Genomic DNA, 21,515 nt, shown 5'->3' on the forward strand with positions numbered 1-21,515 from the left:
CATTCTCTAAAGCAGAGTCAACAATTTTTTTCCATAAAACTCCAAGTAGTAAAAATTTTAGGTTTTGTGGGCTATTTGGTCTGTCACAACTACTCAGATTTGCCATGAGAACATGAAAGCAACTATAGACGTTACGTAAATGAATAAGTGTGGCTGTATTTCTATAAAACTGTATTTATAAAAACAGGCAGCAGGCCATAGTTGCCAGCCCCTGCAGCAGTGGAAGGAGTCATCTTTAGTTGACAATAGCAGGCAATAAGGTAGACATAGTATGTGGTAAAAGATGTAGAGATGACCAGGTTCAGTGACTACAAAATGAGGCCAGAAAGCTGCATTCTTTTTCAGTTTGTAGGGGGTTATTCAATGAATATTTATTCTGGTTTATGCTGATATAAACATAATGATTACCAGAGATGGTTGGGCCATATTAGGAGAAACTCAAGTCCTGTGGTTCATCTAAGATGGGATAATTGCGCCTGCACTTTTCAGTATTTAAAATCTAGCAATCTGACCTCAATTTTTTCTTAAGGACCTTTTTAATTGGGGGGGGGGAAAAGTACTTTAAATACATTGTCATTAGCTACAGTTGCCCTTTTACCAGTCTGAAATAATTGGAAGTTACTGACAAAATTCTTCAGATTCGTAGTTTTAAAGATCCTTAAGAGTGGGAGGTTTTCAGTCTAAAATTTCTGAAGGAGAAAAATACTCTGGACCTTTTTAATTGGGGGGGGAAAGTACTTTAAATACATTGTCATTAGCTACAGTTGCCCTTTTACCAGTCTGAAATAATTGGAAGTTACTGACAAAATTCTTCAGATTCGTAGTTTTAAAGATCCTTAAGGGTGGGAGGTTTTCAGTCTAAAATTTCTGAAGGAGAAAAATACTCTGTGTAGATATAAATTACTTGGTGTGGGGAAAGGAAAGGCCTATCTTACCTGTGGCTGCCTTCCTTAGTGGTAACATCCAGCAGTTGACCTATTAATAAAAATAATTTCTTTTTCATTTATGAACCACAGAATATTTAACTTTCTGATCTATATTGTTTACTGCTGTACTTCCCACAGCTTGAATAGTACCTAGATGAACATATCCAGCAAATGTTTTCAATGTAAAGGGTCAGAGCCCTTGCATGGTCAGCAGAGGGACAGGTGATGCCAAAATTTCTCCTTGGTGGGTGAGTTAAGAACCTCTCAAAGGTGAGGCAGACTCCTTCCACATGGGAATGATTTGTACCCCTGTATGTTCAATAATAGCTTCTAGGAGAAAAGGTAGAGCCCACTCACTAGGCTAGACATTCGATGAGTAGCTAGAGAATAGGATGTATGTTTTGAATCTTCTGTTACAGACTTGGGAACATCATGGGATTGACTGTTACTTCAGTTTATGAACCAGAAATTTCACATCCCGAAACTACAAAAGAAAAAAAAGTCTCATTAAATATCATGCTTTCCCAAGATTTTCTTCAAAGAAGGCAATCTGTGATCTACATAATGTCATCTTAAAACTCAAAGTTTCTTTGACTCTTATGCTAAAATTGTGTAGAAAAAGTGAGCTTGAGGACATTTTAGAGAGAGAAGAGACAACAATAAAGTGCTTTTCTGGAATTGGAATGATACATATCTCTGAGAACCCAACTACCACTGAATCTTACTATTAGATTAAAAAAAAAGTTTAGAGTTAAAAGGGGTGGTCTGGTCCCCTCCTTTCACAGATGCAGAGGCTGGAGGCCATCAAGGCAAGGTGCCTAAGGCTGCACAGCTAGTTCATGACAACTGGAAGTGGCAGTCACACTGCCAAGCATGGCAATATAACCTAGCAAAGGATGTAAAACCCATCTCACTGTCAGGTGTTTTGGTATTTTACTATGACGATGATTTTTACTGGAAAATAATCTTCATTAAAATTATTAAAGGTGGACAGACACACCCCTGTATCTCTGAGCCTTGTTTATAAAATGAGGGTATTTGGACTAGGTGATAGCTAAAGACTCCTTCCAGCTATGGAATTCTACAACTCATTAAAAAGCCACAAAAAAAAGTCTACCAAGTTGCCCAAGGGTTGTTCCTACCTGCCCAGAGTTCCACCAGCCTGGGTGTAGTATTTGTTATAATCTAGTCGTAACAGTAGTTGAGCCAAATCTGAGTTGATCTGATGATTCCGAACACTGGAGAGAATCTTGAATAGGAGTGAAGACTGGCGGCTAAAACCCTGCAGAGAGAAGGACTCAAGCTGTCATTCCTCTTAAACTCACCATCTCTCCATTGGTGGAGAGGGGTTCCTTGGAAAAAAGCCTTGCTCAAAATTCTATTACCAAAAATTCTACCTCCCACTTTCTTAATTCTGTTAGTTCCTAAAATGACTTGACTTCTTAGTACCAAGTCCATAAAATGCATGCTTTCCCATGAAAGTACTCTCTGAGTAGGAATTTAGTAGCTAGTTTCAAATTAATATATTCTGTTGTGTACTAGGGTTGGGGAGAGCCTGTTTTTGTTACAGGCAGATAATTATAATCTCAGTGAGATAGAGGGTTAGTTCAAGGAAATAAGGAGGTAGTATGTGAGAAAATGAGAACAAAACCAATGCATAGTTGGTGGGCTGAATAAACTATTCATGGCTGAACTATTTTTGAACACTGAGGCAGCACATTATCTGCTTCAAAATCAACTGATACCAACGTTTTAATCTTTGTATCTTGTTATTTGTGTGTTTATGTATGAGGAAATGCTTTACTGACTCAGAGGAAAGATCATGAATTCTCCATTGGCAAAACCACCTCTGTCCTGTGGACAGGGCTGCATACGTCCAATGGCCAGGCAAACTCACCTTCACAAGAATGCTCAGTTGGGTGGCTCCACGCTCATCCAGTGGGCCCAGGTTCTGACTGACCAGCAAACAAAAACTGTGACAGAGATCTAAGATTTCATTCAGACAGTGAAATACCTACCCAGGAAACAGAGTTGGCATTAGGAAAAAAAGGAAGATACATCTGGAAAAAAGATCTGGGAAAATAGTCTAATAGCTTACCTCCCACATCTAACTTCAGTATAGACACTGCCACTTGCAAGGCCTGCCAGCACCTCAAATGCAACATGTAAAAGAGACTCATCCCATCCTGGCAAAGATGCTATTATTCTCTTAGTCACCCCTACACAGAGCCTCCACTCTAGCCACATAAAACTAGTCATCATTTCTTAAACCCATGGAGTATGTTCCTGCCTCTGAGCTATGAGTGTTGTTCCCTCTGACTGGGATACTCTTCTCTTTTACCAGTTCAAATCCCACTCTCTCAGTGAAGCGTTCCCTTCCCCACCTACCATAGTCTTTAGTGAGCCCCCACTTCTCTCTTATATATTATCTGTACTGTTCACTTGGCAAATGTTCGGGCCACCTGTGTTGTTACTGATCTTTGTATGTATATATGTCTTGTTTCTCCATCTAGATTGTGAGCTCCTTAAGGGCAGAGCCATGACTTATACCTCTTTGTATCCCCAGTGCCTTGCATATAGTAAGCACTCAATAAATATTTAATGGTGATGACCTGCTCTCATATTCTGCTTTTCCCCAAGGATGCACCCATGCCATACAAGGACAGTGTCTATCTGTCACAGTGGTTCTTGGTTGTTTTCAATTCACAGAACCCTTTGGAGTGGCACCTATATAACTCACTCTTCCCTGGTGCAGCAAAAATAACAGCCCCAAATACTAGAAAAAAAAAAGAAGTCTGTAGCACTTGTGGTGTGGCACGCTGAGCAGTAACTAGCTCCCAGCAGAGATAAAGCATGACCACTCTAATAGAAAGTACAAGGGATCATTTCAATCTTCCTGCTTTTTATCCTGGAACTGGAACCAGCTTGTTGTGAGCTTTAAAAAATACTGGTGCCTGGGTCCCACTTCAGGGATTCTAATTTAAGTGCTCTGGGTCCTAGATTCTTTAAAGGTCTCAGATGATTCAAAAGTGTAGCCAAGATTGAGAACAACTGCCATGAAGGTTATATACATATATATATATATATATATTGCAGATATACATACATATATACAGAGAGAGTGAAAATACTCTAGTTGTAAAAACAACTTTCAAATGACTGGTCAAACTTGGTCAAAAAGATTTCTAAGAAAGTGAACTCTATGTACTTTTCATTGGTTTTTCTGTAGTGTCAGAAAGCTTTTTGAGGCTGATCGGTTAGCTCACTCGATTAGAGTGTGGTGTTGATAACACCAAGGTCAAAGGTTTGGATCCCCATAACAATAACAAAAAACCCCCAGCTTTTTGAATTTCTTCAGATCCTTCCTTCTGAGGATTAAGCATATGATTCTTTCATCTATAGCTGTTCACCATACCCTATGATATAATATTTCAGAAATTCAAAGATATTTCAGTTCCCTTTTAACATTCCCTTTTAATCTGGTTTATAAATGTTAAAAATGTTTAAAAATGTAGCTGAACAGAGGCTTAATGATAGTTTCATATCCTCTCAACTCAAAGTGCCTAAGGGAACAGTCAGTGCTAGAAGCAGTCAGAGGAAACTAACCAGCCCTACTTACAGGTTTCAACAAGATAAAGGACTGAGCCAGCAAATTGCTCAGGAAGTGGTCGTGAGCCAATCGGATGCTTTCAAAGTCTCGCGTAGAATTGATTTGTTGAAGCAGCTGTGAGAACTGAGACTCCAGCACATCTACCTGATAGACAGTTACACAAATAATTTTAGCACCTTGCATATTCTAAGCACTCATACATTAAGATGCCTGTCAGGATGAAATAGAAATTCCTTGCCCCGACTCATCTTCTAACCAAGCAACTTTAAGGCTGACCAAAGACAACTCTATATTGCCCAGCCTCCTAGGAAATTATTTGTGTAATTCTTAACCACTTCCAATGCCTTGGCAGACCACTCTCTCCTGCCTCAACCTAATCTGCTCATGCCACAGGGCCATCGGTTAAGTCCTATAGAACTCCAGCAGTTACAGCAAACAAGAAAAATAAAGAGCAAGTCAACAGTAAATAATGCATTGCTGATAAAGATCCTAACTCCTTATTCTACTTCATCCGTTTATTTCCACTTTGCTCTAAAATGCCCTCAAGAAACATACCTAGTGATATAACCCTGTAATTTTCTCAAACCCCAGCATTTTACTAGATACAGATCTGTAGTCCATTTTCAATACCTCCTAGGAGCCAATATCCTAGACTTCTTTTCATACCTCTTCCTTCTACTCATCCCTCAACACAGACCTGGAGATAGTACTGAAGATTATCCACCAGGAATGCCATGTGATTTCTTAGGCGCCACTTGACTGCGTCAGTCTGGTTGGATTTGAGGTGCTTGCGCTGCATCTGTAGGGCCCAGCAGTGCTGCAGTTCAGCTTGTACCCGGCGCACACTCAGTAAGTACTTGAAAACCACATTGTACCTAGGACAGAAACATCAGGTTATTCAAGATAAAAACTTCACCCCAACACCCCTCTCATGACATCCCTTAGGACTTTGTGCCACCCACCCCTCCCCAAAGGGTCCTGTGAGAAAAGGCAAGAAGTAAAGAAGAATAGCTAAAGATGTGGACAAATAAATTGTAGGTTGTTTATACAGTGAAATATTATATAGCACTCAAAATGAATGAACTTCAGCTATACAGCACAACAAAATGACTATTAGCAATACGACTCTGAATGAAAAAGGTAAATTGCAAAAGATTACATATATAGCTTTCTATGTAATTCTTAAAACAACTGAAAGCAAAAACACCCCAACAACTTTTGGGGAATATAAATAATAGATGTTATAAAACTATAGAAAAAGGAAAGAAAACATAGAATTTACGCAAAAGATTACATATATAGCTTTCTATGTAATTCTTAAAACAACTGAAAGCAAAAACACCCCAACAACTTCTGGGGAATATAAATAATAGATGTTATAAAACTATAGAAAAAGGAAAGAAAACATAGAATTTATGATAGTGGTCACCTTGGGTTGGGGGAGGCAAGGAGGCAGGACTGGGAAGGACCATATAGGTAGACGGACATTACTGTCAGTGTTCTAGTTTTTATGCTGGGAAGTGGTTTTATAATATGTGTGTGTGTGTTTGTGTGTATGTGTGTGTTAAGGAATGAAGGAAGGTCTTGTATGGACTAGTAATAAGTGTGTTATGAACCAAGGGTTATGATGAATCTGATTCAAAGATAAAATATATTCCCTCAGTGAGATCAGACTCCTGCCTCCCAGCAAGCAAAGGGGCTAATTGTTTAATTCTTAGACCCCATACTGAGAAGACACATGGGAAGAGCAACTGATTCCTGGTAGAACTGGATATATTTACTTGTTCGTAGGCAGGCCTGCAGAAGACAATCCAATTCCATTCTAATGTGACAAACATACTGAAATAGTAGACCTTGTTTGGCACTATTTGAACAAACCCAACCATAAAAAGACATTTTTTAGATTACTGGGGAAATTTCAATGTGGACTGGATGTTAGATTACAAGGGATTACTATTAGTTTTATTGGGTGTGACAATGGCATTGTAGTTATGTTGAAAATATGTCTTTTTGAATTGCACAGTGACAGAGTGAAACATGTCTGGGATTTCCTTTATAAAGCTGCAGCAAAAAAAACAAGGAGGAGGGATAGATGAAACACGTGGCATTATGTTGATGGTTACTGAAGCTGGATAGTGAAGGCATGGGAGTTTGTTATAGCCTATACTTTTGTTTATATTTAGAAATTTTCATAAAGTTAAAAAAAATCTTCTAAACTTGATTTCAACGGTGTTAAAAGCATATCAGGCTTGGAGATAAGTGGACTACTGGCCTGTGGGATGCTGGAGCAGTGGAGCTTCGGAGGCTCTTTGGACAAGGGAACTTTGCAGCTTGCTTAGCTGGGCCATGGGCTCTGAACCTGCCATAGAATCTTCTCCCTGAACCTCCTCAGTCTATCACACCTTAAGCTTTTCTACTCCAATAAAGTATGAAAAGGAACAGAGAGGATGAAGTGAGACGGTAGGAAGAAGAGATGACCCTTGGTTCATTTGTTTCCCTTTTCTCCATTCCTCTTCTCTCACTGAGCATGACAGCTTCCATCCTCCATCCAGGCCAAGGGTCAGTTCTCTAACCCATAACGGGATTTGGGAAGTTCCTAGAAATGGTGTTGGGATGGATGTCAGAGGCACTACTAAGCCAAGATGCTTCTCCCACTTCCTTTCCCTACAGCTCTGGTTCCGCTCCACTGTGGAGACATTAGATCCTGACCAGGCCAAGCAATAGCACTTGGCAGGCTCTTGTGATAAAGATCAAGGCTGATCTGATAGAAAGTCTCACGCCATCTTGGCCCAATTCCTTTATTCCATTCCCCCAGCTTGGCTGTCCCTGTTGCCTCTCCCTGGGAGTAAGGAGGTAAACTTCTCTCCCATGGCTAAAGTCCACAGTAAACGTCTGGGCTGGAGGACTTTCTCAAGAAAATCAACAAAAAAAACTATAAAAGTTAGGGAGGAAACTTGTCAGGTATAGATGGAATCATCAAGGGCCAGACTTTAAAAGTGGTACCTAAGACCTCATTTTCCAGAGGTCACAAACTGGCAGCCTACAAACTGCTTGTTATTTAGCGGATTTTTTTTTTTTTAAGTTGTGATGGTCTTTAGTGGGTATATAGCCTCCCATTCATTCCAGTGCCCATCACTCCCTACTGCCTCACATGTGCAGCTTTACTTATTAACATGATCTGTCTAGCCCCTGAAGCCATGTGAGTTTTCCACCTGATTCACAGATTGTTAAAAACTAGTTGGGCTGGGTAGCTATCTTGCTTCCATCAATTCTATTCCTGCTAATTTCTTCCCTTGGAAGTAAGATGGGTAATATTTACCTTTGAGAAACTCAGAAATACTTACTTTTCCAGGACAGCTGGGGTGAAGAGAATGTGTAGTGGCCACTGTACTTTGTAGGAAAGACCTAGGGCTGCCCAGCCAGATGCAGGGGCTTCCCGGGGAGAAGTTTCCCGAGAAGGCCCTTCTCTTGTCTGAGTAGCATCTGCTATGATCAAGAAAAGAAAAGAAAGAAGAGAAAAGATGACAACTTGGTTAATCTAGAACTAGACACTCAACAAGGTGAATAACATTCATGAAATGAAAGGTCACTGAATCTGTAGTGTCAGAAACATAAAGAGGACACAAAGGCAGAGGGCAAGGGAAACTTTTATGTGGGGTTCTCTTGGGAGGTCTTTTAGAGATTCTTTTTTCAGCCTTAAAGTCTGAAGGCTGGAAATAAACAAACAGGGACCATTCCAGCAGTATGACCCCCCCGCCCCCAAATCCCACAAATAAATATGGCCTGGGCATCTTACTTAACTACCCTGGACTTCTGGACTTCCCTTTTCCAGTATAAAATTACAGTACTGTACTAGATGACTTTGAAAGTCCAAAATCATGTGGTTTCTTGGTGCTGGCCAGGTAGCCCATGTGGTTAGAACACAGCCTTATAACACTAAGGTCAAGGGTTCGGTTCCCACACCAGATGGTTGCAAAAAAAAAAAAAAAAAATTATATATATATATATATAGACACACACACACATAAAATTATACGGTTTTTGTGGAGGTGGATGGGAGTAGAGATGAGAAAATGGATGACAACCAGTAGGAACAGAAAGGTGGCAGGAAAGAATGGCAAACCTTTATGCTCCTTTCCATGATACTCAATTGTCAAGTGCAACAGAGGAAGAAGGTTGTCATCATCTAGCAATACCTTGTGTGCTGACTGCTGAAAGGCCACATTCACATCTGCAAAAAAGAACACATGGGCTGACATGAATGCTTGGCTACATCACTAAGTCCAAACTGCTCCAGCTTCCTGCTTCTCCCACAGCCTGCCTAACATAAATAGTAGGACACAGTGGACATCTGTTGCTTTTGCCTGACTAGCATTCATTCTTCCTTGTCTTCTTGCCAGTAACAGCACCCTGATTTTCCTTGGAGAATCATCCCTACCCGGTATCAGTTCATGTAGTTCCACTGTGGTTCACAATACCTGATTCTAAGGGTAAGCAGGTGACCCATGCATGATCAAATGGAATGTAATACTCTACTTTGTTTAGAGATATGAACATGACCCAAGCCAAGCCAGTTCAGAGGCTCTACTGAGACTCTAAAAGAGTGCAGCTCTTTTTTCAAGATAAACAGGGACTTAATAGGATGTAAACTTGGCTAAAGGCTATCTTGCTACCTTACAGAGCAGGCCTGTCTAAGAAGAAAGGCAGAGGTGAAAGATGGAAAGAGACCAAGTCTGAAAGGTATCATGTGAGCCATTGGATCAAACTTTGCCTAAAGCCATCATACCTCTGAGCTTTCCAGTTATGAGAATCAACAAATTCTTTCCTTTCTTTTTTTCTTTGCTTAAGTGAATTTGAAATGGGTTTTCTGATATCTGCAACCAAAAAGTACTGTGTAAGTACAGTGGACATCTATTGTTTCATTGAGCTAGAAAAACTACAGAGAACATTTGTTGTTTTGTTGAGCTAGAAAAATGATCACCCTGTAGGTATTTTTTTTTTTCCTCCCATTTTCTTTTTTGGCTCTGATCCTTACCCAACTCTGTTCAGGACACTTTACCGAACTAGGCACATCCTAGTGTCTGACCTCTCTGATTGATCTGGGCTGGGCCAGTCAGAACTCCTTCCCTGGAATTCTCTAACTTGCTACTAGAGAGACCGGGTTTGGTTTCTTCAGTAGAGAACACTTGGGAGGCACTTCCCTGTGAACTGTTAGTGGCCATGTTTCCAGATGGGACTGGAAGGTCATCAAAGAGTATACTGGAAACAGAGACAAGATATGGTAAAAGAGAGAGAATCCTAATAGTACTCAATTCGCTAGTTTCAGTTGTTCTGAGGCCCAGCTATACCCCTATATCACTGGAGTTTTATATACAATAGCAAATAATTTCCCCTTTTCTAACTAGCTCAGGTTAGGTTTCTATCATTTACAACCTAAAGAGTTCTATTATAACACCACAAGTGACAGTATGTTCTAATATGCCCTATAAGGTATATATGGCTATAATCTGGTGAGGTTAAATACTTGGTTTGAAGACCTACACCAACTCTTCCAGGAAGGGTCATCAGCCAAGATGCTGTTTGTTGCTAATGACTTCAGCATGAAGCCTACCAGAAAGGGCCTTCCGCCTTTGGGAACACTGTTTTGTAACTCACCAGGCTGCTCTTATGTGGAGCAGGCCTAAAATGGTCAGCTGCAGCTTAAAAAATACTCTGCAACTTAACTAAGCTCGTCAGCAGCAGCTTAAGAAATACCCTGCAACTTAAGTAAGCTGGTCATTTTCAGGGCCATGGGCAATTAATTACCATGCTCGGTTACTGCAGTGGGTGGTGTTTTCAACATGTGTTGAGCTGTGTCAATGAAGGCCTGAAACAGTTCTCCACGTCCCAGAAGGTAAAAGTCTTTAATGATCTGAGGAAAGAATTTCAATTTACAATTCAGTAAAGCAAGGCCAGGAGCTCCTCACTATCCCGAGGGAACTATAGAAATAATTTCCAGTCTTTGATAGTTTGAGCCCAACCTACAAAAGGATATAGGTGTTAGGTATATTTCAAAGAGGCATACTTAGCAGTTACTCATAGCAGGATGACTGGTGTGTGTTTGGTATCACTTGTTCAATGGCAATATAATTATATTATGCCGGAAGAAAGTAAACTCCCAAATCTTTGTATTATGGTAGATTTGTATGATTAAGTACAGTTTGCTCACTTGGATAAGAATTCAGTCCACTCTGGAAGTCTGGGTATAGGCAACCAGTGCTCTCAGTAAAGGTTAGAATATGTTGTAAGTCATTGCCCACCAGCAGCATTTTAAGAATTAAGAGAATAGCTAAGCTCTTACCTTCAGCTGACCTAGTAAATCGGACTCTTCTACCATCAGCTTCCAGAGATGCTATGAAAAGAACAAACAAGGACAAAATTTCATCCCAGTGAAAACTCCTGCAAAGAATGGTTCTGTACAAATCCAGGAATGTATTGAAAAAAAGAATATACAACATGACCAAACTGAGTTTATCCCAGGAATGAAAGGATAGTTTAAAAAAAAACAAAACCATGAGATGGAAATGTTCTGATACTGGACAGTGCTAACAGTTCCACAACATTGTGAATATATTTGAATATACTTATAAACTACTGAGTTGTACACTATTTTAAAATGGCTAAAATGTTGAGTTTTATGTTATATGAATATTATCTCAATAAAAAAATAAATTTAGAAGAATGAATGTAATTTACTACATTAAAGCTTAAAGGAGGAAAACCATATTATCATCTCAATAGATGCAGAAAAAGCGTTTGATAAAATTCTATATTTGTGGGCCGGCCCGTGGCTCACTCGGGACAGCATGGTGCTGGTAACACCAAGGCCCCGGGTTCGGTTCCCATTATAGGGATGGCCGGTTAGCTCACTGGGTGAGCGTGGTGCTGACAACACCAAGTCAAGGGTTAAGATCTCCTTACCAGTCAACTTTAAAAAAAAAAAAATTCTATATTTGTTCATGATTTAAAAAAAGAAAGGAATAGAAGGAAACTTCTTTATTCTGATAAAGGGTATATAAAACCCCAGGAAACAACTTATTTAATGGTGAAACATTAGAAGAAATACCTTTAAAGTTATTCAGTATCGAACTAAAGACTTTACCAGTACAGTAAGATAATTATATATGTGTGTGTATGTATATGTATATACATATACACATATATATACATATATACACATATATATAACTGGAGAGGAAGAAACAAAACTGTTATTATTAACAGATGATATCACTATCTGCATAGAAAGTCCAAGAGAACCGACAAATAATTAGAATTAGTAAGAGAATTCAGCAAGGTTGATGATTAATATACAAAAATCAACTACATAACCAGCATCAAAGGTAAAATCCTGATGATAGGATTTGCCCAGTGAAGTGACCAACAGTGAATCAGGGTGCCGAGATTCTCCACCATGGAGCTCATCCCTTCCTCTCTCTCTATAACTCACTGGAACTGACACAGATTAGGATTAGGCCTTTGACCCTTCTCCAACACACATACTAGACAAAGTAACTGACATCCCCAGGGGAATATAAGCTCACAGCCCAAAATAATTAGACGTGAAGTGTAAAAGATACAGCAGACCGGACAACATATACCATCTGAAGCAGAAGGTTTAAAACAGACTGAGTGGACATAACAGTGTGCTGTCCAGATCTCCCCTGTAACCCCAGCTGCTGGGAGTTTGCCTGTTGTTGGTACTTCAGGAATTGCCTTTGGCTAAAGGGAGCTTCCTTAGCCAAGATTTTACTCCTTCTCTGAAGGCAGCCCACATCCATAGCTGGTAAATGCAAGGACACAGTGCTTAGTCCCCTACCCCTGGTTTGGAACATCTCTGAAGGGCCATCCTCACTTCTCCATAGGATTGGCAAGGCCTTCGCTGCGCCTGCATCACAATGTACCTTCTCCCTCTGCTCAATTCTGCTTCCCTCACTTCTTACAACTAAATCTTAGTCTCAGAATCTGTTTCCTGGGAAACCTGACCTATGACACAGACCAAGTATTTTTAAAATACTCTTGATAAATATGCTTAAAGAGGTAAGGATAACAGCAATATCAACATACAAAAAGAAAAATATACATAAAAAGAAAAAAAAAAGGATAGAAATATACAAAAAGAAAACACAGAAAAGAACCAGGCAGGGCTGGCCAGTTAGCTCAGTTGGTTAGAGTGTAGACTTATAACACCAAGGTCACAGGTTCGATTCCCATAACGGCCAGCGGCCAAAAAAAAAAAAAAGAACCAAGTTGCTTGAACAATTGGATATCCAGACCTAAACGTAAAACATAAAGCTATTAAATTTCTGGAAGCAAACAGAGGAGAAAATCTTTGTGACCTAGGCTTAGGCAAAGATTTCTTAGATATAAACATGGACCATAAAAGAAAGAAAAATGATAAAACTGGACTTCATCAAAATTGACAACGTCTGTTCTTTGAAAGACACCACTAAGAGAATGAAAAGACAAGTTATAGATTGTAAGAAAATATTTGTAAGTCACATATCTGATAAAGGATTTATATCTAGAATATATAAAGAACACTCAAAATTCAATAGTTAAGAAAACAAAAAACCCAATACAAGATGGGCAAGGAGGCACATGAAGAAATGTTCAACATCATTAGTCATTACGGGAATGCAAATTAAAACAACGAGAGAACAATCCAAATGTCTTTCAACAGATGAATGGATAAACATACTGGTATATACAATGGAATACTACTAAGTAGTAAAAGGGAACAAACTATTGATAAATGCAACATGGATTCATCTCCAAATAATTATGCTGAGTAAAAGAAGCCTGATCCCCTCTGTCCAAAGAGTACATACTGTATGATCCTACTTTTATAAACTCTAGAAAATGCAAATTAACCTATAGAGACAGAGAGCAGATCAGTAGTTGCTAAAGGACTGGGAGGATAGGAAGAGTGGGATAAAAGCACATAGAAAGGTTGAAAATAAAGGATGGAAGAAGATATCAGATAAATACGATATGAAAGAAAGCTGGATAGTGATCTTAATAATTAATAAAAGAGAATTTAAGTCAAAAAATATATATATCATATAGGTGATACAGAAGACATTATGTGTACATAAAGGGAAAAACAGAATAAATAAATGTATATTCATGATAAATATTTACATGCCTAATACGTAACCTCAAAATAAGCAATTAGAACATACATAGAACTCTACACTCAACAAAGAATATACAGTCTCTGGGTACATGCAGAGCGGTTAAAAACAAAAATAGACCCTGTATTAGTCCATAATGGAAGCCGCAATAAATTTCAAAGAGCCAATATCATACAGACTATGTTCTCTAACTATATTGCAATAAAATTAAAATAATAAATTCCTTGGCTAAAAATGAAAATCATAAAGAAAATTAAGAATTATTTAGAAGAGAAAGATAGTGAAAACACTACATGCCAAAAACTTGTGGGACACAGTCAAAGCAATAAGTAAAGTTTTATGTATATTTCTTAGAACAAAGGTTAAAAAAATGGAGCCAAGCTTTTAACTTGGAAAAAGAGTAACTCAACAAGAAGGAAGAAATAAGAAGGAAGAAAATAATAAACAGAAAGGTAGACATCAGTGAAATAAAGAATTAAAAAATAAAGAATAAAAACAAAAGCTAGGTTTTTTGAAAAGATTAATAAGACTAAACAATAAAAAAGAAATTTAAAATATAAACAAAATATTAAATAAAACATAAATAACTACAGATAAGCAGAGATTTTTAAAATATTAAATTTAGATGAAATGGGTAAGTTGCTAGAAAACTAGAAAATACTAAAATCGATACAAGAAGAAGTAAATGTCTTATGTCAATAGGTTTTAAATACACTGAACTGGTGAAGTTTTCCCTCCTAATAAAGCCTAGCCTAGATCATTTTTCAGGTAAGTTCAATTAAACTTTCAGTAACAGTTCCTGTCCTAATATAAATTGTTCTAAAAAACAAAAACAAAAGCTACCTAGCCCATTTTTTGAGGCTTGTATAATCTTTATTCCAAAACCACATAAGAACAATACGGGAATGGAAGAGTATATTCTTATTTCACTAGTGAATGTACATACAAATATTCAATAAATCCAACAGTATATTAAAAAATAAAATATCACAATCAAAGTAGGTTTTATCCCAGGAATATTCAGCATCTGAAAATCCAACTAGGAATTTACTATATAAATAGACTAGAGAAAAGAAACCCAGAGCAAGAGACTGCACCTTAATTGATACAGACAGATAAAATTCATCATCTGTTTATGATAAAAACTCTTAGCATCCCTGTACCGGCCAGCTGCCAAAAAAACCAAACCAAACTGTCGGGCCTCCCTGAGCCAGAGGCCGACAAAACCGAGCGGGAAGAGACCCCGGTCCAGCCGGGGGTCCCTTGCGGGGCTGAGCGGGATGATGAGTGTCGCTGGCACGGCCCTTCCCCCCCAGGACCTTCCTCCCCGGGGGCCGAGAAAGAACACCACCGAGCCAGGAGAGTGGTCAAAGCCGGAACTCCGTTTATTTGCAGGGCGGCACAGCTTATATAGGGAAAAAGGGCAGGGCAGGTTTTGATATGAGAGATCAAGCAATGAGCCAATAAGAAGGGCTTAAAAGGATAGGGTGAGGTGGTGGGGAGGCTTTACGCGAATACGGAACTAAAGTTGCTGAATCACTGGGACCCGGAAGGGCGAGGCTGGCAGCTACGTGCCGTTGAGCGCTAGTGAAATGGTGGCCGCGGGGCGCATGAAATGTCGCCCGTGCGCGTCAGGGCGCATGCGCGCAAAGTTATGCCCAACACCAAACCAAACAAAAAAAACCTTTAGCAAACTAGGAATAAGAGTATTTCTTTAACTTGATAAATGTAGTGCCTGTAGAAACCTACAGTTAACGTCATAGTAATGCAGAAAACTTATATGCATTATCTTTAGAGCCAACAAGCCAAGGATGCCCAATATTACTTCTACCGTTTAACAGTTTATATAAAGTTATCACTCCAGCTGTTTAATGCAGTTTTAAGGATCCTAGCCAACAATGTAAGAAAAAAGTTTAAAAACTGGAAGGAAAAACAAACAAAAAGAATAAAAATTGGGAGGAAAGTTGTAAAACTCTCATTATTTGCAGATGTTATGATCATCTATCTAGAAAAACCAACAGAATCAAACTATTAGAACTAAAAGAGTCCAACACGTTGCGGGATACAAGATTAACCGACAAAAATTAATACCACTGTTTCTCTCTATAAGCAATAATCAACTAAAGATATAATTAAAATAAAAACTATTAAGGATCTAAGAATTTTAAAAACTTTTTTTGTTGAAATACTAAAATACATTTTAAGAAAGGTACAAATCGTAAGTTTACAGCTTGAAGAATTCTCTCAAATTGAACATGCCTGTATAGCCAGCACCCAGATCAAGAAATGGAAAAAATGGAACATTACCACTACCCTAGAAGCCCCACTCATAACCCTTCCATTTGACTCAAGAGCAAATAGTATCCTGACATCTAGCACCAGATTAGTTTTGCCTGTTTTTGAACTTTATCGATTTATAAGAATAGACTCATTTATAAGAATAGATTCAGACAGTATGTACACTTTTTTAAAAAATTAAAAAGAAGGGAAAGAGAGATCCCAAAGGGGGTGAATATCATACATATTTGCAAGACACTCCCCCTTTTTTCTTCTGGGCACACTAGTTCTTTCATCACTGTAAGTTGTTGTCATTGTTAAAATAATACCTTTTAGCTCAGCTGGTTAGAGCATGGTGTTGTAACACCAAGGTCAAGGGTTCAGATCCCTGTACCAGCCACCTGCCAAATTTAACAACAACAACACAAAGTTTTTTACCTACAATTCTAGGAAACTTCAGAGTCTGAGCTTCAATTCTTTGTCTATCATTTTTACAAACTGGAAATATAATCTCTAGTAGTATATTCACTTCAAAATTTCACCAAAAACTTTTTTGAAATCTTACATAATTCATTCAATACAATTTTACTTCCCTCTATTAATTATATTTTCCAAAGAGTTATAACAAAAATGATAAAAGAACAGAAACAGATTCAATAAAAAAAGATGAAAGGAGGCAATCATGGCACCAGAAGAGGAAGAGATTAGAGATCACAATGTGACTAAGGAGAAGGCCATTAAGGCCAATTATCCTCCAGCCGATTGGAAGTACAAGTATTTGGATCACACAGCAGATGTCTAGTTACACTCATGGGGAGGTACTCTGGAGGATCATTTGAGCAATGGCCATGTGTGGTTACATGGCAGATACTGGGTCTGTGGAGCCCCTCCAAACAATAGAAGTAGAAACCTAAGGGGCTGACTTACAATTCCTTCTGTTTCACTTTTTGGATGAGTGGCTATATTATATTAATGCTGATTAATTCTTCATACCCTGGGAAATGAAAATACTTAATAAATGATCAAAGAAATTTCAAGTTATGGTCAACTGGGTGGGGAGAAGAATTTTTATTGTCCAAGCACACTCCAAATGGAAGTCAAAGTAATAACATATTCAGCAATGTAGGTCTATAATGAAGAGAAGCCAGAGGTTTTGTGATAATTGACATATAAGATACCAAAAAGAAAAGACTCCTATGAAGAACTGGCTTTTTTTCTTCTTTCCGAGAACATCACATGATTGAAATTCTACAGTATCTTTTGTCATATAGAAATTTGCAAAACAATCACAAAAATCAACTACAATGTATATTGAGAAATAAAAATAAAAAATTAAAAAAAAAAGAAATTTGCAAAACAAAAAATTTTTACTTAAAGTGTGACTTTCAGAAATGGAAAATCAGGGCACAGTTTTGGTCTGTGTTCCCCAGACATTCAAACTTTAAAGAATTCTTCAATTCCTGAGGGGCCATTATGGGCCCTTATTTGTTAATTCTCTACTGTGGCAGCAGGTGCCTCTAGCTCTTCCAGTGGAATACAAGCCTTCCAGCCTGGTCCAGGGGTCACTGATGTAAGCAGCAGCCTGAGACTGAGCCCAGTTTGAAAAAAAGAATAATTTGAGAAAATACATTTCTACACTTAGAATTTTGCTTTTCTTCCAAATTGGTTAAGACATTTTCTGTATGTACATTTAGGGAGGTCATGTTTTAGATTGCTATGGGACAGAGCCATCCTGTATTCCAGTTGGTTTTCTCAGAAAAAAGAATTAGAAGACTTCTCTAGAAAGAGCCCTGATTTTATCTCTCACTTTTTTTAAAGCACTGATGATGACACTTTCCCATTAAAAAAATTTCACTTTCGGGCCGGCCCGGTGGCGCACTGGATGGTGCGCCGCTTGGGAAGCGCAGCGGTGCTCCCGCCCGAGGGTTCGGATCCCACATACAGACCGGTTCCCGCTCACTGGCTGAGCAAGGCGCGGGAGCAACGCCGAGGGTTGCAACCCCGTTGCCGGTGCCCGGTCCGGTACGGGGGCAACACTGAGGGTTGCGGTCCGTTGCCGGACACGGAAAAAGACAAAAAAAAAAAAAAATTTCACTTTTACACCTTACAAATGGACCCTTCCTTCTAACATGTAATTTTATTTTAAGGCCAGTATATGTATACAGTTAGAGAAAGAGAATTTTTTTGGAAAAAAATAAAATAAAATGCAACTGAAGATACCCGCCCCCTTTAGACAAGAGCCAGCACTGGGCTATAGACAGGCGAGGCAGTGTGTTGAAATTTTGAAAGGACAGAAACATGGATTCTAGATGGTTTTGATATTTAATTGCCTATAAAGAATTAAATGATACTTCCTGGTCATTTTAAGATCTAATATTCTGTGTCTACATCACAGCTTTGTCTCTGATGCCCAGGAGTTTTAGAGACCAGAAAAGGAAACCATATTTGTGATAAACTTCTGTGCTTCTTAGCAGTTCCAGACACTGACCCTAGTACACTGCTTTTTAGCTGTCTGCGTTTCAAAATCACCTGCAGAGGTTTGTCTGCTAGTTGGCAGGTTGGTTTGTTTAAATACATGTACCCATCCCCTCCTGACCTACAAGTTAGAAAAGACTTGGTGCAAGTGCACGTTTTAAAATTTCTCCAAATAATTCTATGCATGGCCAAAGCTGAAAACCACTAACACAGTTAACAACAGTTGATTAACTAAAGGTCTCATTTCACATTATAACATATCTATGAGCCAAATGTTATTATATGCCACAAAACATAGGCCCATTTGAAAGATTATTGGTCACAATTTGAGTTGACAGCTGAAGTACAATTCAAATTTAAGAACACTGAACTCTAAGAGTTAGCAGACCTGGTCTTGATCTCACCTTTGATATGTACTGCAACACCACACAAGTTAGCTTTCCAACTAGTTTTTTCATTTGCAAGAATGGGAAAATAACATTCATTCTGCTTTCCTTATAAAATTATTGTGTAAATAAATGAGAGTATAAGTTATAAAGCCACTCTAAAACATAAGTAAAGCACTCAATTTTTCACAATCATTTGGTTCCTTGGAGTTACTGACAACTATATAGACAGACCCAAAATGCTGGCTGTCAGAAATAAAACCAAACCTTCCCTTTATTCAACTCACTCACTCAATCACTCACACCTGTCAGATGTGAAAAGACTAAGACAGTTCTTCCTCTGTTATTAAAAATAGAGACACTGCTTTTATTTTCTACTTCTTGCCCTTCAACTCTCTCAAACAATTCTCTCCAAGCTCAGCTCAAACCACATCAAGAAGAAACAAAAGTCAAGTACTCCATTTCTGGAAATGAATCCATTTTCTTCCTTAAAAAATATAAGATGAGGGGCCGGCCTGGTGGCGCACTGGATAAGTGCGCCACTTGGGAAGTGCGGCGGCGCTCCCGCCCGAGGGTTCGGATCCCACATACAGACCGGTTCCCGCTCACTGGCTGAGCGAGGCGCGGGAGCAACACCGAGGGTTGCAGTCCCGTTGCTGGTCCCCAGTCCGGTACGGGGGCAACACTGGGGGTTGCGATCCGTTGCCAGACACGGAAAAAGACAAAAGACAAAAAAAAAATATATATATATATATATATATATATAAGATGAAACAAACCTCGGCCACAGTACTACGAATACGATCCACCACCTGCTCAAAATCCACCAGGCTGAAGAGCGGCTGCTGCTTGAGACGATGCAGCTCTGCAGCAAATATGTCCTCCTGGTTTTTCAAAATGGATCCTGCAAAACAGGAAGGCACTGTCAAAAGAAGGCAGAGAACACCTCGGACAGCCAAGGTTTCCTTGAGAGGGCTAATCTCTGTCATGCAGCAGCTTCACAAGCTTCTCAGGCAAATATGTCATGATTGTGCTGCAATCTTAGTACATGAATATTACCAGCCATTCAGTCTGACCAGGTATACTTGGGGGCCACATAATATTAAGGAAGAAGAGCCGCTGAGGATGTGGTACATTGGGCAAGCAGATTCTTACCTTTTCTAGTCAGGTTCACATTTTGATTCTCAAACATCTGGACAGATTCTCCAACAAACAGGATTTTTTCAGCAACCCTCACTGGAATGTAGGATGGCAAAATTTCCACCCGGAGGGAAAACTGCTTTAGAGATGGTGCCAGCATGTTCTCTTCCTCAATCAGGCGCTAGTCAAGGAAATAATCCATACCAAAGATGAAGTAAGAAGAAAAGGAAAACAAGAAAATATCCAGTAACTCTCTCAATCCATGATTTATATTTATATCCCTAGAAGCAGGGATTGTAAACCTGAAGCTGTACAACTCTTAAATCACCAGTGTTGGAGGGATGTATTTCATTTCCAGGCAGCAGTGTGGCATGGCTGAAGTAACAGTGGTTTTTCTTTCTTTCTTTTTTTTTTTTAAAAGAAGATGACCGGTAAGGGGATCTCAGCCCTTGGCTTGGTGTTGTCAGCACCACGCTCAGCCAGTGAGCTAACAGGCCATCCCTATATAAGATCCGAACCCATGGCCTTGGTGTTATCAGCACCGCACTCTACCGAGTGAGCCACGGGCCGGCCTTAACAGTGGTTTTTCTAACACTGCGATTTTAGTCTGCACTCTGCCTTTACCACTGTGTAAAAACTTGGTCAGTCGATCATGTTCCTTACTTGTACAATCAAAGAGTTGATCTTTATTTTGTTCAGGTCTTACATACATTTCTGCTCTGCTGGTGTTCCTCAGGGCACTATCCCAGACCCTCTTTTCCTCTTCTACATACTCTTCTTAGACAATTACATCTTCTTCTGTGGCTTTACTGATCATCATAACACATAGTTTTAATCGTTTTATGTCACATGTCTCTCTGCAATTATGAAAGATATTGACTGTCCGGACAGGTCAGACGTTTTTAATCTAGGGTCCATGGGTGGCTTTAGGAGGTTCTGTGAAGTGCTATATGTCTGTACATTTGTCTGGATGACAAGTTCTCATGAGTCCCAGACTCAGCCCACTGGACATTTCCCACAAGTTCCTCATACTCAACATGCCTAAACTTAGCCCCTCATCTTCCCCCAGTACCAGCAATACACACTCCCCATTATCACTACTCGCCTTGCTGCTGAAGGCAGGAACTTGGGTATCATCCTTGATTCTTCCCTCCTGACCCGTATTCCACCAAACACTAAGGCCTATTGATCCCACCTCCTAAACATCTCTCACACCTCCTCACTATTCTCCATATTCACTGTTACCACCCTTGGTTTAGGGCACTATTATTTTTCACCTAAGTATCTCCAACACTTTCTTAACTGGTCTACCTGCATCTAACCTTGATTTTTTAAAAAAATGATTCCTCACACAGCATCCAGCATCTAAACATGGAGTCATCAACAGATAGCCCAGAAGTTCTTAAACTGGAGTCAATGGATGGCTTTAGTAGGTTCTGTCATAGTTTTTTTTTTTTTTTTTTAATTAATTAATTAATTTATTTTTTATTTTGTCAATATACAATGTAGTTAGTTATTGTGTCCC

At 39.1% G+C, this 21,515-nt stretch overlaps 1 protein-coding gene across 4 annotated transcripts; it reads right to left on the bottom strand.

Annotated features, from left to right (window-relative positions):
* Positions 1-136: 136 nt before the first annotated feature.
* LOC103598549 (gamma-tubulin complex component 4) lies at positions 137-20,176 on the bottom strand. 4 transcript variants are annotated; one of them, XM_008582549.1, is made up of 13 exons: positions 20,006-20,176; positions 19,630-19,754; positions 10,877-10,927; positions 10,342-10,447; positions 8,660-8,767; positions 7,881-8,022; positions 5,234-5,411; positions 4,546-4,680; positions 2,824-2,940; positions 2,069-2,208; positions 1,284-1,410; positions 714-975; positions 137-532 (listed from the first exon to the last, which is right to left on the bottom strand). In XM_008582549.1, exons 1-11 carry the CDS (start codon positions 20,148-20,150, stop codon positions 1,398-1,400), a joined length of 1,260 nt encoding a protein of 419 aa, XP_008580771.1. In that variant the 5' UTR covers positions 20,151-20,176; the 3' UTR covers positions 137-532; positions 714-975; positions 1,284-1,397. The 4 variants fall into 4 exon arrangements, with proteins under 4 accessions (XP_008580771.1, XP_008580773.1, XP_008580770.1 ...); XM_008582551.1 differs by having other exon boundaries at positions 714-1,410; positions 7,881-8,019; XM_008582548.1 differs by having other exon boundaries at positions 714-1,410.
* Between the last annotated feature and the right edge of the window lie 1,339 nt (positions 20,177-21,515).

This window comes from Galeopterus variegatus, unplaced genomic scaffold (genome assembly GCF_000696425.1).
Source record: "Galeopterus variegatus unplaced genomic scaffold, G_variegatus-3.0.2 Scaffold2665, whole genome shotgun sequence".
Classification (NCBI taxonomy): Eukaryota; Metazoa; Chordata; class Mammalia; order Dermoptera; family Cynocephalidae; genus Galeopterus; species Galeopterus variegatus.

Bases quoted from the DNA above. Each gene is read 5' to 3' on its own strand.
- LOC103598549 (XM_008582547.1), bottom strand. From the start codon at position 20,150: ATGCTGGCACCATCTCTAAAGCAGTTTTCCCTCCGGGTGGAAATTTTG. The intron at 10,928-19,629 runs GTTTGTTTCATC...TTCTTTTCATAG, and splicing joins TTCGTAGTACTGTGGCCGAG to CATCTCTGGAAGCTGATGGT. The intron at 8,768-10,341 runs GTAATTAATTGC...TCTTTTTTGCAG, and splicing joins CACTGCAGTAACCGAGCATG to ATGTGAATGTGGCCTTTCAG.